Source organism: Equus caballus, chromosome 5 (genome assembly GCF_041296265.1).
Source record: "Equus caballus isolate H_3958 breed thoroughbred chromosome 5, TB-T2T, whole genome shotgun sequence".
Lineage (NCBI taxonomy): Eukaryota > Metazoa > Chordata > Mammalia > Perissodactyla > Equidae > Equus > Equus caballus.
Genome location: NC_091688.1, coordinates 40,363,097 through 40,390,023, shown reverse-complemented (window position 1 = coordinate 40,390,023; position 26,927 = coordinate 40,363,097). Strand labels below are relative to the sequence as shown.

Genomic DNA, 26,927 nt, shown 5'->3' with positions numbered 1-26,927 from the left:
TACCCAGCCGTTCCCTGGCCTGGGCCGGGGCGCCCCCCCCCCTCACCGCCTGGGCCAGGGTCCCGTGCTTCCTGGCCCCTTTCAGAAGCTATCAAAGCCCCCATTCTATGAACACAGCTGTCCCAGTGTTCAGTGCCCCATCCATCCCCCCTCTTCAGCCCCACTCCCACGTCCCCGTGGCATAGGACCCAGGTGTCTGTGTGATGCGCTGGGCCTCAGAGAGGAGCTAAGCTGCCTGGGCCCCCATCCCAAAGTCTGGGGAAGTGGGGGCAGGTGTTCAAGGGGCTGGAAGGACAGGCTTTCGCCGTGGCCACTGTGGGTGGGAATCCAGCGAGGAAGGCCCAGGGTTAACACTGGAGGTGGAGGGAGCTGGGGATGCTAGAACTTATGGGGAGATTCTGTTTCCTCAACTCGGGTCATGGCCTCAGCTTTGGCCTGGATTGGGGGGGGCGGCCAGAGATTGATTGCTCCCATGCAGGGGGCTGGGGGACGAGCCAGCTGGGCTGCACGTGGAAGAGGACGGGGAGCTGCCCCCACTCTCCCTCCTTCTCTCTTTCTTCTCTCCTCCTCCCCCACTTTCTCTCCCCTGAGAGAGACAGCTGGGGGCCCTAGCAAGAACCCTGGCCTGGGAGTCAGGAAACTTGCTTTTTGGTCACGGTCAGTCAATTACATGCTGTGTGACACTAGATAGTCACTTTGCCTCTTTGGGTCTCAGTTTCCTTGTGCAGAAGATACCTAAGGTTCCCTGAGACATTCTCCTCCTGTTACCAGGGGAGGAGGTCCTACTTGAAATCTGACTTTCATTCTTCATGCTTCCATTGATACCATTTGCTTCCAGCCAGTTCCTGAGGATCCCATTCCGAGACACAGAGGGGACGGTCTTGGTTCTTGCCTCTGCTCAGAAAAGGAATAGAAATGGGGCAGGGGGCGGGGGGGTGGTGGTGTCACACGGGCATAGGTCAAGATGCAAGTGAAGACAATAAGGAGAGTCTTTGACCAGCCACTGACAGTTCAAAATGCAGGTTAGACTTCAGTATGAACTTTCACAGCTAGAAATTTTGAAAAAGTCTTGGGGAGGTGCTCTTTTCCTCCCTTGAAGAATCCTCAGGAAAAGACTCCTTTCTCAGATAATGAGCCCTCTGTCCCATCACAGGGGACTGGCCCACTGATCTCCTGGGCAGGACATCTGGTGCAGACTAGGGGGTGCATGTGTGTGTGTGACTAGCAAAGGAAAAGAATTTTCCTGAGCCCAAGCCATGGGCCAGGGGCTTCCTTGCTGGAGCCCAAGTGCAGCAGATATTACCCAGGGCAGTAGATACAGTTCAGCCCACGTACAGAAGAGGAAACAGTTTCAGAGAAACTAAGACCTTCCCAAGGTTTGGCCACTGCAAATGGCAAAACAGGATTTTGACCTCAGTGCCCACGATTCCAGAATCCTGGCTCTCACCAAGATCTTCACAGCAGCAGCTGTCTGCTCTCTCACCGTGTCTGGTTTCCCACCAGGGGTCTGCCTCTTGGAACAGACTGTCTGGTACCAGCCCTTGTCCAGACCCAGGTGCTGCTGGTCTCCGCCAAGGTTGGCCTCCTCTAGGGCACCAAAATGTGTGCCCACACTTCTAGTCATGAGGTGGGGTGGTGAGGAAGGTCACTTTCTCTTTCTCCGGTCACAGCCAGGTTTCCCCAAGGCAAGAACTGTGGTTACATGTGAGCCACCACTGGGATTGAATTTCAGCCTCCTGGTTGCCTGGCCCCGCCTGGCTGTCAAGCCAGGTGGAGCCCATGTGGAGACGAGCTGAGCCCTCGTGTGGGGGCAGGCTAGATGCAGGCACCCATGCTGAGACTGTCCTGGGCCGGGGGTGGGGGGGGGGGGTGGTCTCTTTCAGCTCAGAGAGGCAAGGTCTGAGGAGCAAAGGAAGGTCCTAGGGCTACCCAGACACTGCCCAGATCTGTCTCCAAAGGCCTTCCCAGCTACCCCCTCTCCACTAGAGGACTTGGGACAGCATTCCTAAGGCCTAAAAGAGTACCTGGCCTATAGTAGACATTCAGCTAATATTTATTTAGTAAAATGAATAAACCGAGGTCTCTTCCTCCCCAGACTCTCCCAGCACCTTGCTCTGTCCCCTTCAGTCTCGCATCCCTTCCTGGGGCATTTCTCTCACTGAGGGACCATCCTGCCCATCACCCACAAGTCTTTTTGTCCTGTCTCTACAGTAGATGGGTCTCTGGGGGAGGGGCCAGAATTCTGCCCTTAGATCCACAAGGTTGTGATAAGGAGTCTTTTTGTGAGCTTCTCAAACCCTTTGGAACCGAGTGCACAGCCCTAGGAGTGGAAGCCCAGCAGTGGCGAGTGGGGCAGCTGGGGCATCCAGGAGAGGGCTGTTTGGAATTCCAGTACGGAAAGGACTCAGTGCAGGCTCAGGCTCCATGGAATGACAGGGACCTGCCCTGAGGCTGCATTTGCATTTCAGGCACTCTCCTCTACTAGGGATGTTTGGGGGTGCTGCTGGGGACTATGGAGATCAAAGGCTCCAACAAGCTATCCTTGGTGCCACCACTGGTATCCAGGGGAGAGAATCCAGGCGTCTGGCTGTCCCGCCCACAGTCTGTGCCAGGGGCTTTGCCTGGAGTCCCAGGAGGGAGGAGGGAAGAAGGAGGAGGGAGGCGGGAAAGAGAGCCTGGGAAAGCAGAGGGAAGTGGAAGCCCTGGAGCTGGGGAGGGGTGTCATTGGTATTCTGGACACTGAGGAGTCCCCAAAGGCTGGACAGCACTCAAGGCCCACCCCCTGGCACCCGGCTGCACATTCATCTGGGCCCTGGTCACTGGGCCTTCTGGGCTCCCAGCAACGCCTGCATTTTGCACATTGGTTTGCATGACCAGTGATGTCCGTTCACAGTGCAACTCTGTGCCCCCCACCTCCCCCATGTCTAGAGAGTTCCTGACTCGCTTTGCTTAACCCATGAATCTGCTGTCTAACCTCCACCCCTCCAGCTGCAAAGTCAGCTCCTCCTCTGTGCAGGGAGTGGGAGCACCACAGGAGACAAATCCAATCAGAGCTTCCTCCTGGGAGGTGGCTAGAGGTCATTTGCACCTCATCAGGCCTCCAAAAAAGAGCTCCCCTCCCCCATGTTTGTGTGTGTGTGTGTGTGGAGTCTCTCTCCAGGACCAAAGCCTCCCGTTCCCCCTCCATCCTTTTCCCTACTGTCTAAGTCTGAGTCCCTCCTCCTCTCCCCTGGACCAATGGGAAGTCCCTCCGGCTGTCTAACTCCCATCCCTCCAGCTGCAACATCATCATCTAGCTCGGCGAGCCCTCCCTGCCCGCCCCTCCTGCCCTCCCTCCCGACTCCAAGTCCTCAGCTTCTCATCCCCAGAACGATGTCCTACTTCGCTCGTCCTTGCTCTCGCAGCCGCCGCCGGGAACCGACGCAGAGACGGCAGCGGATCCCGTGACCTTCCCGAGCCCCCCGCGTTCCCGGCCAAGGGGCGGGGGCGGCCCTGGGTAAGGGCGGGGAGGAGGCGGGGGGAAGAAAGGGGGTTTTGTGCGGCGCCCGGCGGCCCGCCGCCCTCTTCCGAGCGTCCTGCGGGCCCAGGCTCTCCTCGCGCCCGCGCAGTCCCCGCTGCAGTCTCGGCTGCAGCTGCAGGACAGAGCCGTGCACCGGAGGAGACCCCCGGAGGAGGGGGCAAACTTCGCGGCGCCGCACCCCCATCCCGGCCCCGGTCGCCTGCCGGTAGGTGAGTGCGACCGCAGCCTGGCCGCCGGGACCTGGGAGAGAGAGAGAGAAGGGAGCGCCCACCCGCCGTCCTGGGGTCCGCGCCCCCCACCCCGAAGCCGTTGGCTCCCGAGGCTCGGGCGCACCCACCCTCCGATCCCTGACACCTCGGCGTGGTCCGCCGTGGGCCACCGGGAGAGCCGCCGGCCCCTGCTGCCATCTCCAGCTCTGCTGCCCGGCTCTGCCGTCGGCACCCCCACTGCTGCTTGCAGTCTGACCAGCAGCCCCCTTGAGTCTGCGGGGCTAATGGGAACGCCTCCTTGGTCCTCCCCGCTGCGTGGTCCGGTCCCAGCCCACTGCCGAGATTTCGACCTTGTCCTGAACGGGACGACGGCGGTCCGAGTCAGCCCCCGACTCTGCACCTGCCGTGCGGGCAGCACCGCAGGAGGAGCCGCGGCGAGCGAGCCTTCTGGGGGAGGTGGGGGGGTGCGCCTCCCCGTGGCCCGCAGGACAGCCGACAGGAGCCGCTGTAGCGGGTGGTCCCGAGGGGAGCTGGAATCCCAACTCTGCTACTTGCTGTGTGACCTTGGTCAAGTTAGTTGACCTCCCTGAACCTCGGGCTCCTCATCGGTGTAATGACGAACACATAAACAGTATTTTTCTCAAAGTTGAGGTTGTACATGGGAAGCGTTTAGTGAGAGGCCTGGGTCAGACAGTAACTGTTAGCTGGCATTCTGGGTACCAGTCCTACTGTCCTTCCTGGCACTCTAGTGGGCACAGAACCCCCTGCTCCCTAGTACCTCCTCCAGAATAGCTCTGCCCACATGGTTCTACCAGGACCACGAGAGTTGCCATCAATTTTGTTAGCACTGTTATTATCTGCATTACTTCCATTCCAGATAATACCAGTAAGAGCAAGGGACGCTGTTATGGGTAGACCCACCCACGGTGTTACCTGTGCCTGTGTGTGATGGCTAACTTGGCCATTGATAGCAGCAGCATCCACAGTTCAGATTTTATACTAGGTGCTATAATAGCTCAGTTGGTGATGTTGCTAATAGTGTTATTAGTTGTGCTTCTGATAAATAGGACTATTTGTATGATTACTGCAATTACTTCTGCAGGCCCTGCTGAGGCCTCGCTGATACTGTGTAGGTTGATGTTGCTCCTCCCACAGCCACTAAGAGGATAGCGAGAGCTTCCCTCCTGCTGTGACTGAAATTCTGGCCTCCTGCGCATCCCTGCTGACCCTGCTGAGTGCTGGAGCTTGGTTCCCAAGGGGCAGACCTTGGACTGCCAGCTGGTGGGCATTCAGCATGGAGATAGTGGGTGTTGGGTGTATGTACACATGTGCACTCATGCACGCACACATGCACACGCAGCCTGGTCTTGATTCGCTGTGGATTGGGTCTCTGAAGCCTGTGAGGGAGACGAACGTCCATACTCAGACAGGAAAGATAACCTAACAAAAGGGAAGCTTCCTGAACAGCTCAGGAAACTCAAGACAAGGGCAGAAATTCAGGAGCTGGAGCAGGAAAGAGAGAGCTGGAGAGAGGGAGGGAGAGGCATCAGGGGAAGGGACAGGATGACTGCTGAGCTCTCGAGGTCAGAGATGGAGTGGCATGTCCTGCTCTGGAGGACGAGAAGATGGAGTGGAGGCAGGTGTGTGTGGGATGGAAAAGGCCAAGGCCTGGATCCCTTCTGAGTCTGGTGCTGGATGAGGGGACGCCCAAGTTTTCTCAGGACCCCCAGCTATACCAGGAAGGGACTGAGGCCCAAGCTTGGTGTGATTGGCCAGGGGGCTGGAGAGGGGGGTGCAGGACAGAGCTCTCTGATTGTGAGAACCATACAATCAGGGCCATGTCTTGGCCTCTCTGGTCAGTGGCTCCCATTCCTGGAGCTGGAGGTGGGATACCCTCCATGTGCCAGCGCAGTCAGGTCTCATCAGCCTCAGACCTTCTGCTCTCATTCCCCCACATTCAAAACAGAGGTGAAAGGGGGTCCAAGATGTTGGTCCCAGAGTGGCTCCAACTATATGGGTTTCTGGGCGCCTGTCGGAGAGCTGGGAGCCAGGTCTGTGAGCAGCTCCAGCCCCAGCCCAGAGAGAAGGGAGGGAGGGTGCCAGGAAGGGGCCTGGCCCAGGACCTGGCACAGCTCAAATGCATGGCCAACAGTCTCCCCAGCACTGCGCATGGGCTGCTCCCACCCCAGAAAACAGGCCTCCAGGGCCCCTTGCCTGGAGCTGGTCTCAGCACCCTCAGATCTGGCCGCATCGAGAATCTCCTCCCTCTTAAAGGGCAGGGAGAGGCCCTGGGCATCTGGCTCCTGCCCCTCTCCCCCAACTGTGCCCCTGAGGAAATGACGCCACCAGTGGGGTAATGGAGGTTACCGCGGTGAGGAGGCTTTCCGAGGAGGATCGGGGAGAAGAGAGAAATCTTCCATCACTCAGGCTCAGGAAAGGGGGGACATGAGGGCAGAGCCTGAGAGGGAAGGAAAGGTGGAGGCTGAACAATGGGCCTGAAGTGGGAGTGAGTAGCCAGAGAGAATAGGCCTGTCTCTAGGAAGTCTCACCTGCAGCCTAACCTTCATCTCTCCTGCTGCGCTGGCCTAGCCCGTGGGAGACCTGGGTCTCCACACTCTTCTAAGTCTAGCCCGACCCTTAAACATGACATTGAACACAGCTCTATAGCCTCCACTCCTGGAGACTTTGGCCTGGTGCCTGACTTGGCTTTGCTGGGGACCCAGGGTCAGCCCTATCCCTCTCTGGGCCCCCATTTCTCAGTGTGACACCCCCACCCCTCCATTATGACAGTGTGTTTTGAGATCTTCAAGGGGAATATTCTGGGTTCTCAGGGCTTCTGATAGCCAAGGGTAGGAGGGAGATGGCCCCTCCTATGTATTCTCACCCCCCATCCTTAACCCACTCCTCAGCCTAGGCTGGATGGAGGCCAGACTGGCAGAGACAGGGGCTTTGTCACAGCTGGTTTCTGAGCCAGGAGATCCGGTGGGAAAGCTTGTGCCAGGCAGAAAGGAAAGGCTGGGAAGAAGAAGGGAGGAGGCAGCCAAGTTGGGGAGCGGGGGGAAGGATGCTGGGAAGTAAAGAGAAAAGTCTCCTTATAAGTAATGTTGGGGAGGAGGGGTCGAGGAGGGGCTGGGCTGGAGCGAAGTTGTGCATTGCCCAGGTTCAGTCTAGGAGGCCCTCCTAGGGGCCAGGTGGCCTCCAGGAGGCCAGGTGGATATGGTACTCAGGGAGGGAAAGACAGGAAGGGAAGGTTTGAGGGGTATGTGGGAGGAGTCATCTCTGGGTTCAAGGAAGGAGTCTGGCACTGAGTATAATAGCACCCATTGTTCATGCTATAAGCATTTATTGAGTTCCTACTGTATGCCTGGTGCTGTGCATTTTTTACAGGGTTTTTAGGATATAAAGCACTCTGAAAGCCCATAGCCTCATCACAACCTGTGAGATGGCAGTAATGGGGCTCTTTTACAAGTAATAGAACAAAGGCTCAGAGAGGGTAAGTAACTTGCCTTAAGTCACACAGCAAGTTGACTAGGATCCAAGTCTTAGCTCTGAAGAAGAATCCCTTGGCAGGGAGACAAGGATCAGAAACAGGGAGTTAATGATGAGGTCCAGGCAGTGGGCTTCTGGGGTCAGGATATGTGTGAGCCCACATGGATGCAGGGAGTCAGGGGAAGTCCATCCTAAGGTCTAACCCCATCTTTCCTCCTCAAGTCCTTCCATCAACCTGCAGCATGGCCCCACTATTCCTATGCCTGCTGGCAGCCCTAGCGCTGGCCCGGGTCCCTGCAGCCTTCGCTGATGCCCTGGAAACGGACAGCTCAGGTAAGCAACCCAACTCCAGGTCGCTGTGTCTGTCTCCTGCATCTCCTCTATGGTAGGGGCTGGCCTCTTGTTTGGCCCTAACCAACCCCATCCAGCCTTGGGGGACCCAGGGAGGAGACAGAATCGGGAGGACTGTGGGCAAGAGTCTGGGCTGGGACACTCGGAAGTAAGGGATGAGTTGTGGGTCTCTAGTAGGGTCGCAGAAACTTGGGGGTAGGGATGGGGAGGGGCACTGGGTGCTGGGCTGCCATTCTCTAGGTGAACGATGAGGGGGAGGGCAGCCTGGGGACAGGATGAATGGGGCTGGAAGGCAGAACAGGGGTGGAGCTGGGAGAAGTCCTGAGGGCTGGAGGACCCAGGGGGCGGAGTTGAAGACCCTGGAATGAGGCCCAGGAATCCTTGGGTGGTACTGGGAGATTCTGGGGGCGGAATTGACTGGGAGACTTCGGGGATGGGTCTGGAGACCTTAGGAGGTGCGCCTGGGGGACCCGGGTGTGGGCTTGCAGGACCCTGGTAGGTTGGCTAGGCGCCCAACTTCCTGGGGGCGGGGTTAGGAAAATCCAAGGGCGTGGCCGAGGGATCCTGGGGCGGGGTTTGGAAGCCCGGGGTGGGTCTCGGCGGGTCCGCTGCGCCAGGTTCCAGCGCGCCCCGCCCGCCCACAGAGGACCGGGCCTTCCGCGTGCGCATCGCGGGCGACGCGCCACTGCAGGGCGTGCTGGGCGGCGCGCTCACCATCCCGTGCCACGTGCACTACCTGCGGCCGCCGCCGAGCCGCCGCGCCGTGCTGGGCTCTCCGCGGGTCAAGTGGACCTTCCTGTCCGGGGGCCGGGAGGCCGAGGTGCTGGTGGCCCGGGGGCTGCGCGTCAAGGTGAGCGAGGCCTACCGGTTCCGCGTGGCGCTGCCTGCCTACCCGGCGTCGCTCACGGATGTCTCCCTGGCACTGAGCGAGCTGCGGCCCAACGATTCGGGCATCTACCGCTGCGAGGTCCAGCACGGCATAGATGACAGCAGCGACGCCGTGGAGGTCAAGGTCAAAGGTGAGAGGGCAGGGATGGAGAGAGAGTCTCAGAGAGAGGGAGGGGAGGACTCCTGTCCTCAGGGAGCCCACAGCCTGAGGGGGAAGCAGACACTCCTGGAAGGCACAGACTGAATTGCAAAAGGAGTGAATAGATACAGGCCTTTGTTACCTCCTTTCTCTCTTCAGGTGGAGGAAATTCTACCCACAGTCTAACTTAAGCCCCTCATGCTGTAGAGTGAGCGCAATTTGGACTTTACCCTTTGTGTACCAGGGAGTGACGAGGAGGGGGAGGGGAGGGCAGTGTGCTGGGCGATCAGGCCTCAGGATCCTCTCTGCCCCTCAGGGGTCGTCTTTCTCTACCGCGAGGGCTCTGCCCGCTATGCCTTCTCCTTCGCTGGGGCACAGGAGGCCTGTGCCCGCATCGGAGCCCGTATCGCCACCCCCGAGCAGCTCTACGCCGCCTACCTCGGGGGCTATGAGCAATGTGATGCTGGCTGGTTGTCTGACCAGACCGTGAGGTGGGCTGGGACTGTGGACCAGGGGCTTCTAGTTGTCTCTGAGGTGGCTGTGGCCTCGGGTTCTGCCAGGGGCTGCCTGCTGCCTCAGGCTGGCCACACAGGGCTCCCTGCCTCTAGAAATGAGGTTGGTCTGCCAGAGGGGGGTGAGGGCCCTGCTCTGGGGGGAGGGGTGTCCCTGCAGAGCTGGGAGGAGAGTTGGCTGCATCGAAAGGCCATGTGGTTCAGGAGGGTCACCATGACAAGGCTCCCTGGTGAAGGCATCTGTCCTCCCTCCCCAGGTACCCCATCCAGACGCCACGAGAAGCCTGTTACGGAGACATGGATGGCTTCCCTGGTGTCCGGAACTACGGAGTGGTGGACCCGGATGACCTCTATGATGTCTACTGTTATGCTGAAGACCTCAATGGTGATTGGGGGTGAGAGGTTCCCAGGGGGAGAACCCCTCTCCACTGCTGCCCACCAGTCCTCCTGGGGCCTCTGCTGGACCTTATCATGCCTCATGTGTTTAAGTGGTCAGCCAGGGATAAAGAAACAATCAGCGTCCCTCCCTCCAAACCCTGTCACAGAGCCAAGTTCGTGGCCAAAGCCTCAGACAGTTGGTAGAATGAGTTTGTGTTTTGACTCTGCTGCTGCGTGCTGTGCATCTCTCTACTTCTTAGCATCTCTGGGCCTCAGTTTCCTTCTTTGCAGAATGAGGAAGTCGGGCCAGGTTCCTCTGAGCAATTGTCTCCATCCCGAGGTTCTATCAACACTTTGATCCTCTGAAATAGGGTAGTTGACTCCATGTCATGGATGAGGAGACTGAGGCTAGAGAAGCTTGCCCAGGGTCCCTATGAGAACCCAGGCTGGAAGGGGCTACCAACTTCTTGGTAACCCGGCCTCCTCTTCCCCACCAGGAGAGCTGTTCCTGGGTGCTCCTCCAGACAAGCTGACGTTGGAGGAGGCACGGGCATACTGCCGGGAGCGGGGTGCAGAGATTGCCACGACGGGCCAGCTGTATGCAGCCTGGGATGGTGGCCTGGACCGCTGCAGCCCAGGCTGGCTAGCCGATGGCAGTGTGCGCTACCCCATCGTCACACCCAGCCAGCGCTGTGGTGGGGGCCTCCCTGGTGTCAAGACTCTCTTCCTCTTCCCCAACCAGACGGGCTTTCCCAACAAGCACAGCCGCTTCAATGTCTACTGCTTCCGAGGTGAGCCCACCTGCCCGCAGAGGCTGAGACCCCTCAGAGAGGGAGAGCCCAGCCCTGAAGTCCCACCCCAGGTCTGACCAATTTCTCTCAAGTCTTTGCCATTTGCCTGAAGGAGTCTTGGGTGATGCTCAGCTTGTCACCGAGGGTTCTAATTCCGGTCATGCCCTCGGGCTTGGGCTATGTGGCCTCAAGGAGTGCTCACTTCTCTGCATTTCCTCGCCTGCCTCCACTACTCCACATCAGTAGTCCACGACTTGTCTCTTCCAGTTTCAAAGCTGCCTCTCCCATATTGGGCCGCCAAATATGTTTCTATTTCTGGTTAGCTCATTAGCAGAGCAGAGGTGACTGGCATTTTCTGAATCCAGTGAATGATTTGCTCCAGTTAACCAAATGCCCTAAAGAACCCTCAGAGGGGTTTCCAGAACCTTCAGCTTGAAGGTGTCAGATCTTTAACCACCAAAAGTTGAAGGACAGACACAATTTGCTCCACAGGGATCAGGTCTGCAAGGACAGTTGGGTGTAGAAATGGCTTCCTGCCCATATCTTATATTGGGAGCTGGAGGGGAGGAAGTGCCTGGGACCCCCAGAGGCACAGGGCCCAGGTCAAGGGTGACTGACACTCAGGGAGGCATTGCCTTGGAGTGTCTGGGTCCTTGCCCCAGTTGTGAGCCTGCATTACTGGAACAAGGGCTGGAGGCAGAAATGGGAGGAGAAGACAGCTTCTGCCCTCAGGGAGCCCCTACTTGAAGGCAGAAGACACAGCTTCTGCCATGGGAGCCCTCATCTGAGGGAGGACAAGACGCCTCACTCCCAGCATGAGGAAAGACCGAGAGAAAAGCATTACTTCCACTGAGATTTCCAGATATCTGTGGCCTAGGACTGGGAGGGGTGGGGAAGTGAAGTCTGTAGGAAAACAGGTCCATCTGGAAAGGCTAACTGGAACAGAGATAATGATGATGATGATGATTGTAATAGCTAACACTTCTATGCACTGATTATAATTATGTGCCAAGCACTGTTCTGGGAAGAAATGGAAGGAGGAACTGAACAAAGAGGAGTGGGAGAGGAGAGGATGACTGTGGAGTGTGCAGGTGGAGACAGAGGCAGCAAGGGCGCAGGCTTGCTTTTCTGGGATGACAAGGCTCTTGGAGCAGGTGATGAGGGCAGGACGTGCTGTCCTGGCTCGGCTGGCTGAGCACAGACGGCCCTCAAGGCTTTTCTTAGCCCAATTTCGCCTTCACTTCATTGGTTTTCTGCTCTTGGTTCACTTCCCGAGAGACAAGGTAATCCATTCTAAAACTGGTTATTTGAAGGAAGCAGAACCCGGAAGGATGGGTGGCCCCTTCCTTAGATCCTCAGGTGGGAGCTGTTGAAAGCTCTTCCTGTGCTCTGCCCTTCAGCTCTCCTCTGGTGATGGCAGCCTGTCCCCTTCCGTTTCTAAAGTTTTAGGATGACTGGGACCCCTCATCCCTTGCCCCAAGCTTAGGGTCTCAAAGTGCTGAGGCCATTCTGTGCATCCTTCTGTCTTTATTCCCTTACTCAAAGAATATCTCTGCCCTGAGCCTTTCCTGACCACTCTATCTAAAGTAGTACTTCCCATCCTCTCTCCTTACTCTGCTTAATTTTTCTTTCTATGGTAACAAGATAATATGTTTGTTTATTACCTTTATCTAAAATATAAATTCCCTTGAGGGCAGGAAGCTTGCTGTTTTGCTCTCCACTATATCCTCAGTGTCCAGGAGAATGCTTGGCATGGCACATAGTAGGCACTTGATTAATGCTTGAGGAATGAGTGACGATGTCCTGGGGTGCTTCCTGGGCCCGTTGGGTGCTCCACAGGGAAGGCGTGAGAGAATGGAGAGGATTCTTTGATCTCTGAGCCTAACCCAGAGCCTTCACATGCAGGCTGTGACCTGGGAGGGCAGGGCCACCGATTTAACCTCCCCCTGGCACTTTCCTTCCCCCACAGACTCTGCCCAGCCCTCTGCCATCCCTGAGGACTACAACCCAGTCTCTGACCCAGCCTCTGATCGGCTGGAGGCCATTGTGACAGTGACAGAGACTCTGGAGGAACTGCAGCTGCCTCAGGAAGCTGTGGAGAGCGAGTCCCGTGGAGCCATCTACTCCATTCCCATCGTGGAGGATGGAGGAGGTGGAAGCTCCACTCCAGAAGACCCAGCAGAGGCTCCTAGGACCCTCCTAGGTAACTCGAATCCATTATCCTGGGGATGTCTCAACCTGAGAGAAACTGGGGGCAGAAGGTGTAAGCCCAGGTTGATGCTGGGGTTATGGCCAGCATGACTCTGCCCTATCCTTTCTCAGCAGCTCGGTGGTACAGGGCATCTCTCCTGCCCCTTTCCCACCCTTTGCCTTTCCAGCAAATTCCACTCCCAACTCTCTGGATCTGGAGATGCTTGGACTAAGGAGCTGCCCCAGGGAAGGAGGGTCTTCCTTTCTTTGGTCCCTCTTCCCCCTCACCTACCTAAAATAGACTAGAGCATTTTAACAGACTAGGAGAGAGAGATGCAAGACCGTGTATTCCTGGGCTAGTGAGAGCTCACTGAGCCTTCCCAAATGTTGCATCAACATTGTAGCTCAAGTTGAAGTTCTTTTGATGTGGAGCAAAGACAACCTCTCCCCAGGGCAGGCTCTTGCCTCCCCCTGGGGAGGGCCTCACTGTCCCCAGCCCTGTCTTCCTCCCCTTCCCCTTCCTTCTGCCTATCCTCTGGTGAGTGCTGTCCCTGGTGCTGAACCATCTGTGCTTTGCCTAGAATTTGAAACCCAATCCATGGTACCTCCGCTGGGGTCCTCAGAAGAGGAAAGTGAGGCGTTGGAGGAAGAAGAGAAATACAAGGATGAAGAAGACAAAGACCAGGAGGAAGAAGAGGAGGAGGTGGAGGATGACGCCCTGTGGGCCTGGCCCAACGAGCTCAGTAGCCCAGAACCAGAGGCCTCTCTCACCACTGAGCTGGCCCTAGAGGAGTCCGTCTCCCAGGCATCCCCGCCAGCGAGGGCGGTCCTACAGCCTGGTGCATCACCACCTCCTGATGGAGAGCCAGAGGCTTCCAGGCCTCCAGGTGTCCTTGGACCACCCGCTGAGACTCTGCTCACTCCCAGGGAGGGGAACCTGGCATCTGCACCGCCTTCCACTCCAGATGGGGCGAGAGAGGTGGGGGAGGAGACTGGGGGTCTCGAGCTGTCTGGGGTCCCTCGAGGAGAGAGTGAGGAGACAGGGAGCTCCGAGGATGCCCCTGCCCTGCTTCCAGCCACACAAGCCCCTGAGGGTACCAGGGAGCTGGAGGCCCCCTCCGAAGAGAATTCTGGAAGAACTGTCCCAGCGGGGACCTCAGTGCAGGCCCAGCCAGTGCTGCCCACTGACAGCGCCAGCCGCGGTGGAGTGGCCGTGGCCCCCTCATCAGGTAACTTCGCACAAGGCTCAACTTCCCTCTTTCTCCTCCTCCTTTTGCTCCCCCTGCAGCTCTGGACCACCTGACCTGTAGCCCTTTAACCCACCATTGCCCCAGCCTCTCCTGTCGTTTGCCTTCATTCTCCTGCCCACCGCTACCTGTGGGTCTCCAATCTTGGATACCCTACCTTGTGACTTCCATCCCAGCTCTCTGATTCCTCACCCTGTGACCCCCAATTCCATGACTCCCAGCCTGTGACCCTCTCCCTGTTTCTGAAACCCTCCCCCCTGTGACCCCAGCCCCACCACTGACCACCTGGGACTCTTTCCTACCCTCGGGCTAGGAGGTGGGAGCTGGAGGGGAGGGCTCTCCACCTGTGACTCATCTCACTGGCCTCACAGAGCACCCTCATACCTGGGCAATAGGGTGCCCTTGTCGCCTATGGCACTCTTCAGGGCCCAGGCCCCTCTTCCACTGCTCCCTTCCCCCCTCCTGTGTGCCATCCATCCCCTTCAGAGGCCTCCTGCTGACATCAGGGGAGCCTGGAATTCCATCCCTGCCCCTCGACCTCTGGGGTCCAGGAGAGTCCTTATCCCCACAGAGCCTTAAGCAACTACTTCTGTGAAGTATTTTTTTTGACTGTTTCATGGAAAACAAACCTTGGAAATAAATCTCTATTAAACTGCTTTATAACCAAAACTCTGGCACCCTCTGTCTCCATCCCAGCTGTCTGCCCTTTCATTCCATGGATTTGTGTCATGGGTAGCTCTTTGATGCTTCTCTTTGGCACTGTCTCTCCCTCTCTCTCTCTCTCTCTTTGCCTCTTCCTCTGTCATCTCCAGCTGGCACCCTTTCCTGTCCTAGCTGTCTAACAGCCCCTTGCTGTTCCCTCATCCTCTCCTCCTCAAGCCTGTCTCCACTCTCCTTCCTGACTGCTGAGATCCCAAGTCTGACTGTACACGTTACCCCAGGGAAGTCATTGTCTGTCAGTCTGCTGGAGGGCTGGGAGTTGTATTCCCTCACTCCTGATGGGGAGAAACCTGCGCAGCCTGGGCATGCTTGTGTGTGCGTTTGTATTCATTCCTGATCCGTCTTGATGGCTCCCACATAGAGCCACACATACAGAACAGCGACCAAGAAAGTCCCTCTTCACATAAAGGCCATTCCCTGGCATCTAGGTACCTCAGGCTCTGCCCTGCCCCTGCATCTCAGCAGGGGGATCTCTCTAACTTTTATCCCACTGCCTGCAGCCTCCCCCTCCTCCACTAACCCCTGCACTACTGACCACCCCCACCCTCTAAGAAGAATGGTTTCATCCTCCCTGAACCCAAAGGCTCTCAAAGAATCTCCAAGTCCCTAGTGCTGGAGAAGACACAAATCAGGAGGCAAGGATGGAGAGGGAAAGTGGAGGGAGGGGAGTGGGGAGTTAGGTTGTGGGGTCTGAGAGAAGCCCTGCCTACTCCTGGAAAGTTGAGCTTCCCCAGTGGAGGCCTCTAGAGAAGGCTGGGATCCTCCCAGGCCCAGGACCCCCTCCTCTAGATGGTCCAGGGTGGGCTAGGGGCCCCCGCATCACGATCAGGCTCACTCATTTCAACTCTTGGCTCCCTGCCCAGCTGGCTTTGGAGTTCAGCACTGCGTGGGGCGTGGAGCATCATTGGAAGTATCTGCAGCATCTTAGTTACCCACCTGGAGGATGAGGGGAGGTCCTCTGGCCTGCTACTGCAGTAGGAGGGGAAGAAAAACTCTCTGGTTGTATATGGTAGTTGCCCCAAAGACGGGGAGGGAGAAAGACCAGAAAGTCACAAGAGGCGTTCCTTCCCCTACTCTGCCTGTCCTGGTTCAGGTTCTGCCACCCACAGCCAGGGGGAGGCGCCTATGGCCTGGGTGGGGAACCAGCGACCAAGTTTGAGAGTCTTTGTCGCCCAGCGTTGGAGGGTTGGAGAGAGGAACAGAGAGGACTTCAGGAGGAGCAGGAAAGCATGAAGAATGGGAGGGGGCTTCAGGACTCCTACCCTCTGTGGGGCCTGGTGCTTAAAGGGTTAAATAAAATACTCTCCTCCCCACTTTGCCTTGGGGGGTAGCACTACCAGCCCCAAAGAAACTACTGGCAGGAGGGGAGATGACAGGGGATGTGGTGCTGAAACAGCTGATTCATTTTACCCAAAACAGCTAGGTCATCCCAGCAAAATTCTTTGAATCAACTCCAGCTTCTCCTCCCCCCACCTCTGCTCTGCTCCCCACCACGCAGTAGGATCTCTGGCCAGAGGGAAGCACTGCGGGCCTTGGCCTTGGCTGCTAGGGGTGGATGGTGCGGTCAGAAGGGTCCTGCCCAGGGCTGGTTTACTGCCCCGGGCTGAGTGCCCTGACCTGTGCCATCAGTCTCTGGGACCATCTTTCTCTGGGTCATCTGGACTGGAAAGGAGTAGAATCTGACAGACCCTCCAGCACCCAGGCCCAGCCAAAGCAGCCATCTCCCACCTCGGGATCTAGAGAGAGTCCAGAGAAGGCAGCTGGCCTGGCCAGACCTGGATCCAGACAGCAGATTGCAGGCCTTCAGGGTAGCATGTTAGTCTAAGAAGACTGCCTGGAGGAGGAGGAGCCAGAAAGAGGGAGTGAGATGGATCAGAGGGGTTTCTAGGCTGGCCAACCTGCAGAAGGCCTGAAGCAGAGGGGGAAAGGGGAGCCTGGTAAAGGGGAAGAGTCTAGGGAGATAAGAAGGGGAGAAAGGAGATTGGATGATATTGAGAGAGTGTGTGGGGCCAGCACTGCAGGACAGTGGGAGCCACTGCAGCTTTATTCCTGAGCCAGGGGAGAGGGTAGGGCATAAAGGGAGGGAAGTGCGTTGGTCTACACTAACAGCCTCTGGGGCTGACTCTGCCCAGTGGACAGCAGGAGGAATGGTCAGCCCCCACTAAAAGCCCCCCAACATCGGTCCCGGAGCAGTAAAGGGCAGGCCACACCTCACTGTGCTGTGCTGACTCTCCCCTCCTCCACTTACACGCAGCACACCCAGACTGTATGGAACTGCTGGGACCTGGCACAAAGACAAGGGGGTGGGGGACTACACTCCTAGAGAGGTAAAGTGACCTGCCTGACATCACCCAGCAGAGCCAGGAGCCAGATGAAAATCCAGGTCTCATGACTGACAAGGCAGTTTCTTTCCCCTTGGTAGGGTTGTGTCCTGAGGGCCTTCCTGGCCACTTCCCCCCAGCCCGTTAGACTAGGCCCACGATGGTGGGCATGAAGATGGCCAGCATGGGCTGAGCCAATGCTGGGGGGGATGGGGAGGGAGCAGAAACTCAGAGCTCAGGGCTGGGCTCTGACCAGAGGCAGGCCCCAGGGTGAACTTTTAGGGTGCTATGACGGCTCCCAGGACAAGGGGGTCAGGGCCAGGGACTCTCTGAACCCTCTCTTCTCCTGGAGGACTCAGGCTCCCCTGCCACCCCCCACCTCACTTCTCTCCCCATCTCAGGTGACTGTGTCCCCAGCCCATGCCACAATGGGGGGACATGCGTGGAGGAGGAGGAAGGGGTCCGCTGCCTATGTTTGCCTGGCTATGGGGGGGACCTGTGCGATGTTGGTGAGTGTGCTGCGAGGCGGCGGGGGAGGGGGGGGATCTGAAGCCTGGACCCAACCACAACATACTAATTCCGGAGGGGGGAGGAGGGGCGCTGGTTTTGGCCTTGTCATTAGTGAATCCCCTTTTTAGGCAAATCATATAACCTCTCTGAGCCCTAGCCTCAATTTCCTCATCTCTTAAGTGGAACTGAAAATGCCTCTCTCAGGCGGTCCGTATGAAAGGAGTGCTTAGCATTCTCCTAGCATCTGACAGGCAGGCAGTTCATGCCAGTTTCCATTCTCTTGGGAAGAGAGGAGGGTACAGCTCTTCTTTAGGATAGAGGAATGCAGAGACCCAGGCAGGCCTGCCAGCCCTCACCTAGGTCCCTGTCGCTCAGGGAAGGAAGGCATCAGGCCCTGCACCAGGGCTCCTCCAGGGCTCCTCCAGGCTCCTCCTGGCCCCTCATTGCTTAGTAGCTCTTTGGGACCGTCCTCCTGCCCTTAGCCCGGCCCCTGGGGCTTCGATGGTGGGAGGAGCCCAGTCCCTACCAGGGAACCGGGCCTCTGGGTTCCCGGCCTCCCGCCTAAGTTGCCCGCCCTTCCTTGCCCCAGGCCTCCGCTTCTGCAGCCCCGGCTGGGACGCCTTCCAGGGCGCCTGCTACAAGCATTTTTCTACACGAAGGAGCTGGGAGGAGGCAGAGACCCAGTGCCGGATGTACGGCGCGCACCTCACCAGCATCAGCACGCCCGAGGAACAGGACTTCATCAACAGTGGGCTGGGGACCGGGAGGGAGGGGACTCCTGTCATCTGCTCTCTCTCACGCACTCACTCAATCAATTACTCAATCAATTAACGAATGAGTGTGTTAATTAACTCCCTTATTAATTCAGGTAGTCCTTACTTGGTTTACCTCATTCATTCACTTTTCCTTTCTCTCTCCCTCCTTCCCGCTCCACACGTGCGTAGCGGGGCTTCTGGCAGCGGAGGGCTGAGGTTCGCTCAGGAAATGCACCTGCATCAGGCCGCGGTTGCTCAGGGGTCCCACTTCAGTTCCTCGCCGCCTCCGACCTCCATCTGCTTTCCCTGACTCTGGCCTCGTTCAAAGTTTTTACTCTTTTTCCAGAGTCTCCCTTTTCTAGCCCTGGTGATATTTTTCTTCTTCCCTCACCCCCCACGCCCATGCCTTCCACCCGGCTCGTGTGCAAGGGTTGGAGGGAGGGATAAGAATACCGGGAAGCGCAGGTTTGGCTTGCGGCAGGACTTCCCCGGCCGTCACCCCCAGACAGGGAATGGCCGCCATCTGCTGGCAGTGGAGCTCATTGCAACCTCCGTCTCCCTTGCCGTTCTTCCCCAGATCGATACCGGGAGTACCAGTGGATCGGACTCAACGACAGGACCATCGAAGGCGATTTCCTGTGGTCAGACGGCGTCCCCCTGGTGAGAAGCCCCAGCTGCCCCTCACGCTGTTGAGGTCGCTTCTTGGAAGCACTGCTGCCTCCCCCTCCAGGGACCCCATCCCTTCCTCTCTTCCTGTTTCTGGCCCCTTCCCTTTCCCACGCCTTTCCCTCTTCTCCCTGGTTCCCATTATCTCTCCCCCAAAGCCCCTGACCTCTCCTTTCCCTTTCCCAGAAGGGGGGCCCCACTCCCCACTCCCCTAGCCTTCTTTCTCCTGGTACCCCTCCTCCTCCTCAGGTCCTCTAGGTGGGTTCCTCCCAGTTCTCCTGGTGCTGGAGCTCCTGACCACCTCCTCTGCCCCCGCCCCCCAGCTATATGAGAACTGGAACCCTGGGCAGCCTGACAGCTACTTCCTGTCCGGAGAGAACTGCGTGGTCATGGTGTGGCATGATCAGGGACAATGGAGTGATGTGCCCTGCAACTACCACCTGTCCTACACCTGCAAGATGGGGCTGGGTGAGGGCGGGCAAGGGGGAGGAGGCAGGGACATGGGGGACCCAGGAAAGGGCACGTGTATAGAAGGAGGATGCAAAGCTGCACAGAGGAGTCAGAAATGCATCCTAGGCCTTGGGCATGGGAGGGATAACAAATTAGGTGGGTCCACTCGGAGCACGTTTTTGTGTCAAGTTGTGGCCCACTCCTCGCCTCATCCGGATTCTGGGAACTGTCACCCACAGAGCCAGGCTCCCAGTTCCTGACTGTGTCCCCCCTGCAGTGTCCTGTGGGCCTCCACCGGAACTGCCCCTGGCTCAAGTGTTTGGCCGCCCACGGCTGCGCTATGAGGTGGACACGGTGCTCCGTTACCGGTGCCGGGAGGGGCTGGCCCAGCGAAACCTGCCACTGATCCGCTGCCAGGAAAATGGTCTCTGGGAGCCCCCCCAGATCTCCTGTGTGCCCCGCAGGCCTGTGAGTACCAGGAGGAGGCAGGGGTGGGGGGGGTGGGACTAGCCAATGTAGCCCTGGACTCCAATCCTAACTCTGCCAGTCACTGGCTGTGTGACCTTGGAGTAATCACTGCCCCTTTCTGGGGCAAAGAGAAGGAGGTGGACTGGATGCTCTGATGTCCCCTTCAGTGCTGATATCTGAGAACTGGGCTCTTAAGGGCTGAGCCAGGGCAAGTGTTTTGATGAGGTCAGGGGTCAAGGAGCAAGAACACCAGAGGGCAGCCTCTGAGAAGAGAGACAAGGAGCAGGAGCCAAGGCTGGAGAGTGAGTGTGTGTGTCTTCCCCAGGCTCGAGCTCTGCGCCCAGTGAAGGCCCCAGAAGGACATCAGGGGAGGCTACTGGGGCACTGGAAGGCGCTGTTGACTCCCCCTTCCAGTCCTGCTCCAGGTCCCTAAGGGGCAAGGCCTTGACCACTGCTGCCCCCAGCACTGCCCTCTCCCCACAACCCTCCCTCAAACCTGTGCTCTTCCCACCACAGGAAGTGACACCATGAGAGGGGTGGAGCAGAAGTCCAGGTGGTAGTGCCTGGAGGGGCTTTTGGGAAATGACTGGGCAGCTCCAGCCCCGCCTAGGCCCTCTCACCCCTCCCCTGGGCATCAGGTTTTTCCCTCAGGGCCTCAAGAAAGTCCCTAAGTGCCTCTACTGCCCTCTCCTTGCCAGCCATCCTGTCCTTTCCATTCCCCTGGGGGGCGCTGTGCCCACTCATCCTCAGTTTTCCAAGGGAATGGGTTCGCAGGATGGAGGACCTGTAAAGCCAGCAGGAAATAAAGCTGCATTTGAGCCCAAGCAAGTCTGATGCTTCTGTGTTTGAAAGAGAGTGAAAAGTGGGGTTGGGCCAGGCCTCACAGGATAAATAGGCCTTCTGTGTTTATTAGCTTCTGAAGGTCAGAGAAGTCCCCAAGATGTCAGTGGACAGAACAGTGCCTGGCACAGAACAGCTGCCCAATAAGCATCAACGAAGGAGCCCATGGGGGTTGGGGAACAGCATCAGGCTGTTTGGAAGGGGGAGCTGGAGTGCTCGGAGCGCCCAGTCAAGCAGACTTAGACCAGTTCAGTCTGGGGAGGGAGGAGGCGGAGGACCCAGGGAGGAAGGCAGAGAGGTGGCTGCCTTGGTATCCTGGTTGTGAGGCTCCCAAGGGGGTTTTCTCTTAAGGGGTGAGGGTGAGGGTGAAGGGAAGGCAGGTCTGCGAGTTAGACTGGAGGAGGGCTTACTTCCAGCAGAAGGCAGAGGTGCGGGAATGGGCAAACAAGAGAAGGGCAGGGGAGAGGTCCCCAGCCCTGCCGTGGGCTGGGAGCGACCTGTGAGTCTCATAGGCTGTGGCCAGCAGAGGGCGCTGCTCACACAGGCACGATGGCCTGAGAGTGCCGTGTGCGCGTGCGTGAGTGGGGACCGGCGGAAGGAGCGGGAGGAGTTCCAGGATACCGCCAGGGGGCGCCGCGGTCTTTCTTGCCGAGTTCCCGGGGCGGGGAAGGCGGGGTGGCTGGCTGTCGAGGGGAGGGTAAGATTTCCGGCCAGGCTGAGCTGGCCCAGGGGGCTGTGAGTCAGCGGAGGTTGAGATGATGAGGTCACTGAAAACTGGAGAGAGAATGACTGGGGAGGGAGGGGTGTGTGTGTGTGTGTGTGTGTACCTCATCGCAGTGCACAGATTGTGCCTTATTGTGCCTTATGGGAAAAGTGTGTGTCGAGATGTCATCTGTCTTCATGATGGAGGGTGAATCTTATTGCTGCAGATGCTCACACTTAACCACACTGGGTCACACACATGCACACACATGTGCACATTGTCATATGTACACACTCCTGACTGTGCCCACTGTTAGACCACTTTCAGCCACATGGGCGATTCTTACTTTTTTCCCCTAGAAGCCGGTAAAACCTGGTAAATCTGAGAGACAGGGAGACAGATCCAGAGGAGCAAAAGGCTGAGAGTGACAGGGAGAAACCCAGAGACAGGGGGGAAGACAGGGAGAGGGGCTTTCTCAGGCCACCCCTGCCCAGCTCCTGGCCCTTCTCCACCCTGTATGTAAACCCCAAACCAACTTGTCTCTGAGATACCAGCACTGACCTCCCAGACCCACTTACCACCTACCACCACCATTTCTCTCCTCACCTCAGGGTTCACCTGTCCCACCTCTGTCCTCCCCACATAACCCAGACAGCGTGGCTCGGGAGCGGGACTGTTTCTTAAGGAGCTATAGGAAGAGGATGATCCTGGGGCCAGAGAAGACCCCGGCTTTATCCTGTATTACCCTGCGATTGCCCACTTGTTGCACTTTTAGGGATGTCGGAACATTTAGCTGGAATTCTAAGTGGGGCAAGACCAAGGTAGGCCTTTCAAGGGAAGGCCTGAAGAGGAGAAGGCTGAGGAGGGGGCAGTGTCTGTCCTCGGGTTCTTAAGGAAGGTTCTCTGAGAAACATACCCTCACAGAGATGGAGTTTGGATGGCAGGTTGAATTTCCCAGAGAGACTCTGGTGGCGAGCTGGAAGGGGCCTTGGTTTCCCGGTCCTGTCATCAGTGTTTCTCACTAAATCTCCCCACAGCAGTAGGCAGGGGTCCACCATCTTCTCAGATCCGTGGATGAGGAGAATTCCAGGGGTTGATATAGGGCTGGAACTAGAATCCTTTCCCTGCTCCCCAGCACCTGCTGGGCTGCTTCGGCAGGGCCGCCGGAAACGGAAGCCTTCTCCTGGCTTTGTTGGGCTTCCTGGGGAAGGGGGAACTGGTCCAGAGATGACTCAGCACCCTGCACAGAATCTAACCCCTGGCCCAGTGTGTGTTGTGGTGGTGGTTGGGGATGGGGCCTGTCTTGGCCTGGGGAGGGGAACTGGCCCCTCACGGTGGGTCAGCCCATCTCTTTGTGAGCTAGAGTAGGGGTCCACCTGTGTCTGCCTCTGCCTCCGGGCACAGCACACACCTGACCACGAGCCCAGCCCTGGCCAGCCTCTGGATATGTGGTTAAGCTCTCAGCCTCTTTCCCATGTGTCCACAAGGGGGTCGCCCCACAGGGTTCCCTGTCCTCTGGGGAGGAGGGAGGTCAGAGAGTGTTTGGGTGTAAGTGGGGAAGGGAGGTCCAGGCTGGGCGAGAGTCAGGGGCTGCCTGGCTAGCCCAGGGAGTGGGCCTTCCCGAGGTCGTCCGTCTACCAGGGTCCCCAGCTTCCCTCCCAGGCTGCTCTGACTCACACCCCGCCTCCCCACTGCTCCCCCCAACTCCCCACCCCCAACTCCCAGATCACTGCCCTGACCTCACTGGGGCCTTTGTCCCGGCCCGGAGGCCCTGTCTGTGGGCCTGTCTCCTGCACAGGGAGAGAAAGGGCCCCATTGTTCTGGCTGCCTGCCGGGACACAGCAGCTCCCAAAGACTTCCAAAAATGCTCTGCCTGTCAAAACCCATGGGTGCGAGGGCTTTCTCTGGGGGCTGCAGTCAGAGCCCTGCCTGGAGGGAGGACCCACGTACCCTCCCCCCCAGCTGATCAGTTTCCTCCATTCCCCAGACTGGAGGTCCTTCCTGAGATCTAACTTCCACTCTGCCGGCTGCAAGCAGTCTACTCCCTCCTGGGAAGGGAGAATGGAAAGATTCAGGGGCAGAGCATGAGGAAGGATTTGGGAAGGAGGGGAGAGAAAAGAAAAGAGGGAGAAAGGAGAAGGATGTGAGGAAACTCCCCCCCACCGAGAGACTCTGGACTCCAGTTAATTGTCTGAGTGGGTGGATCTTGCGGCCTCTGTGTTTATTTCCCCGCGGTTCTTCCTTAGTCTTTAGATAGCTTGTTGACAGAGGGAAGGCTGTTGACCGCTTTGGACTGGAACATAAGGGGAGCAGCCCCCAGCCCCCTGGCCCATGTTCTATGGACCCCAAGCAGCACCTAGGAACTCTAGTATCATTGGCAAGGGACGTCTCTGTGCCTCAGTTTCCCCCTCAAGGTGAGCTGAAGTTCCTGCTGACATATAAGTTCCTGGCAAATGAGTTGAATAGAAAAGGAAAGAATCCAGGAGAGCCCAAGGGATTCAGAAGTTGGGAAGGGGCCAGGGAGGAGGGAGAAAAGGAGGAGGAAGATGGAGGAGAGGTGAGGAGGGGGAGACGGGGAAGGGAGGGGGTCCGAGGGTGCTGAGGGAGGGTGACAGCAAGGGGTGTCTGTCCTCAGCAGGGAGGATGGAGTCCCAGAGGACCCAGGAGGGGCCAGAGCCAGGGGGGCATCTCCCCACCCCTGAAGTCTCCCAGTCACCCTTCTTGGGACCCTGGGGCCCCAGCCTGTCAGCTGCTGAGCCCACAGCTGCTGGGAGATGGTTCCTCGACAGTGGCCCCCTGGCACCTGCCTTGGTTTATTTCTGGAGCCACAGCTGAGTCATGGGGGTGGGGGGAGTGAATGGGGCCAGGGTTGCGGGGGGAGGTAGTTTGTGACTGGAAAAGGAGAAGGCTGAAGGGGGAAAGAGGCCTCTAGGACCTGGGACTCTGGGGCCCAGGGTCCATCCTTGTGGGGCAAGATGGACAGATGCTACAGCATGAGGAACACGAGTTAGGTTACAGGAGGGACGTCCACATGGGAGCCCCTGGAATAATGGGGCTTGGGGAAGGGGTAGGGGAGCAGAGGCAGAGTCTACTGCTCCTGGAAAGTGGGAGAAGAGAGAAACCTGATCTGCAGGTGGGGGTGCTGAGTTAGAAAGAGAGGGGAGAGAGGAGAAGGGTGGATTGGGATCTTAGGACGGGGAGAGGAGAATCAGAAACGACCATCTTTTCCTCTGCTTCAGATCACAGACTCTGCAGGCCCTCACCCGAGGCCATTCGGTCCCTCCTCCTGTCCCCGAGCCAAGCAGCCCCTTCCCTGGTGCTGTCACTTGAGATGCTCCTCTTTGTCTTTCGAAGGTGGGCCTTCAGACTCAGGAACGGGGGGGGGGGGGGGGGGGGGGGGGGGGGGGGGCGGGGGGGGACGACCTACGTCCCTTCTTTACCCACTTGAACTGCGTTCACAAGAAACTTCCTCTTTTTCCCCTTCTCAGGAAGACCCTCAAGTCTAACTTCCATCCATCCTGCTGCTAGACCTGTTCTGGAACTTAGCCTCCTCCGTGGGGTGGGGATGGGGGCCCAGAGGGACCCAGGGGCCTGTGCCCAAGCCTGAGTCCTCTCGGGTTTCCTGGGCTGGGGTAGGCTTGGTCCCCATTCCCTCCCCTTTCCATGGGCAGCTCCGGAGGGCACATTCCAGCTGAAATTAAATCACATTCCTCCTTCTCTGCCTGACAAGGATGGCATTGCTGACAGCAGCTGCGACACCACAGGGTCAAGTGGCAGCAGCTGGTCCCCCAGGGAGGGGCTGAGAAGCGGGGAGCTGCGGGGAGCTGAGGGACCAGGGCCTTTGGAAGCAATGAATGAACTCTGAGTCTTTGATTTCAAGAGGCCTCCCACCCTGCAGTGGGAGGGGTAAAGGTTAGACCACAGGGTGCCAGAGCTGCCTGGAGCCTCGGGGAATGATCTGGTCCACCCAGGACTGTACAGACAGAAAACCAAGGCCCCCAGCATCACCTTCTGAGAGGACCCCAGAAGGACACCCTCTCCCTCACCCTGGACTGGCTCCCACATCAGACAGGAGGCTGAGGGGGCCCTTTAAGAGGCCACTCTGAGCTCTCTTGGCCGGAGCCCAAAGCTGAGGACTTTGATTTCCTCGGCGACTCTGGCAGCCGGCGGTGGCAGCAGGGACAGCATCAGGCTGGCTGAATGGAGAGCGCAGCCCCTGACCTCACCCTCCGAGGCGCCTCAGCCTGCGCGGCCTTATAAGGAAGTGCCCCAAACAAACCGAGGAAGCCACCTCCGGCCCCCCACCCTGCTCAGAGGCTATATTTACCCAGAGGAGGCCCCAGAATAACCTCCCACTTGTCCTCGTGCTGGGGGGCGAGGGGGGGGACCAGGGGGGGAGGCAGGCGGCTGGTTCTGCCTCCTCATTCCCTCCTCTGGGGACTCCACCCTCCAAAGTGCTTCCTGTTGTCCGAGCTCATCATAGTTGTTCCTTCACTCATTTGTTCATTTATCCATTTGTTCATTTATCCACTACGTGTTCACTGAGCACCCTCAGGCCCCCAGGCGCTGTGCTGGACAAAGGCTTTGCCTTCCTGGAGCTTCTACAACGACAGGGTCTTCCCAGGCGCCACAGTGCTCTGGGCCTCCTACCCTCTGGCCACTCCTTGTGGCTCCTCTCTGCAGGAGTCCCCTGGGAGCTGCGTCCTGGGGTCACTCTGGGTGACCTCTAGACCCACGACCCTCCAATTCTTGTCCTAACCTGGTCCTCTTTCCTGAGCTCCACGTAGCCACCCTCCCCCAGGGCAGCTCCTCTTGGAGGTCACCATTTCCTACCGGATTCTCCAGCTCAGAGGATGGGACCACCTTCTCCCAGCTGCCCAGGCTAAACACCTGGGAGCCTCTGCTGCCGCATCCCCCTCCGTCTCCCACGATGGCTCACCGAGTCCCGAGACTCTGCTTCCCTTGCATCTCTCCTCTCATCCCCTCTGCCGCCATCAGCCCCTGCGCGGACCGCTGCGGTACCCCCCTGAAGCTCTCCGGCCCATCCAGTCCATTCGCACACAGCAGCCTGGAGGTTTTATTTAAAGGGCAAACCTGGTTATGTCACCTCACTACTTAAAACCCTTCAGAGTCTCCTCATATCCCTTAGGAAGGAGTTCGTATTTCCTGGCTGCCTGGCGAGGCCTCTGCCCACTGACCCCTGACCTCCTCTTTAGTCTCACTATGAACCTTCTCCACCCTCATTCTCCACCTTTGGGCTACACAAAGCTTTTTTCTGCTCCTCAAGTGCCCAAGCTCTCTCTTCTTGCCCCAGGATTTTGCACATGCTGTTCCCTCTGACTAGAATCCTTTTCCTCGCCCTCTGCCCTCCTCATCCCCACACTGGGGGGCTCTTGCTCCTCTTTCAGGTTCTCAGGGCAGCCTTCCCTGACTCCCTCCTCTCCTACTCCTCCAGCCCAGATCAGGTGAGTTCCCCTGCCCTATGCTCCCATGACCTCCCACGCTTCTCTGTTTTCAGGTATGGCTTCCACTCTGAAGCTCTTGTTCAGTTACAAGGTAAAGCTCCCTGAGCAGGGAATCCTGGACCTCCAGCGCCGGCGTAGCACATGGCACACAATAGCCGCTCAATAAATATTTGTTGAAAAATGACACTCACTCCTAGTATCACCACCAGCAATGTCCATGTTACTACCCAACCCTCATTTCTCTTGCTGCAGAGACAGACTACCATTGCCAAAGAGGACACGCCTCCCACCACATACCTCCCTTAGGAAAGTCCT

At 57.9% G+C, this 26,927-nt stretch overlaps 1 protein-coding gene and 1 long non-coding RNA gene across 7 annotated transcripts; both read left to right on the top strand.

Annotated features, from left to right (window-relative positions):
- Positions 1-2,855: 2,855 nt before the first annotated feature.
- BCAN (brevican) lies at positions 2,856-20,428 on the top strand. 6 transcript variants are annotated; one of them, XM_070267022.1, is made up of 15 exons: positions 3,369-3,496; positions 4,885-5,010; positions 7,441-7,551; positions 8,214-8,588; positions 8,913-9,087; positions 9,366-9,493; positions 9,984-10,277; positions 12,247-12,480; positions 13,049-13,696; positions 17,157-17,264; positions 17,855-18,013; positions 18,598-18,680; positions 19,010-19,154; positions 19,414-19,604; positions 19,930-20,428. In XM_070267022.1, exons 3-15 carry the CDS (start codon positions 7,461-7,463, stop codon positions 20,035-20,037), a joined length of 2,739 nt encoding a protein of 912 aa, XP_070123123.1. In that variant the 5' UTR covers positions 3,369-3,496; positions 4,885-5,010; positions 7,441-7,460; the 3' UTR covers positions 20,038-20,428. The 6 variants fall into 6 exon arrangements, 5 of the variants coding, with proteins under 5 accessions (XP_001500413.3, XP_014595441.1, XP_023496754.1 ...); XR_011438685.1 differs by lacking the exon at positions 4,885-5,010 and having other exon boundaries at positions 2,856-3,729; positions 18,936-19,154; XM_001500363.7 differs by lacking the exon at positions 4,885-5,010 and having other exon boundaries at positions 2,856-3,729.
- A 679-nt stretch (positions 20,429-21,107) lies between these two features.
- Positions 21,108-26,796, top strand: LOC138924077 (uncharacterized). The gene is made up of 3 exons (XR_011438684.1): positions 21,108-23,561; positions 24,387-24,501; positions 26,666-26,796. It is a non-coding gene; the product is annotated as an uncharacterized lncRNA (long non-coding RNA).
- Positions 26,797-26,927: the final 131 nt, after the last annotated feature.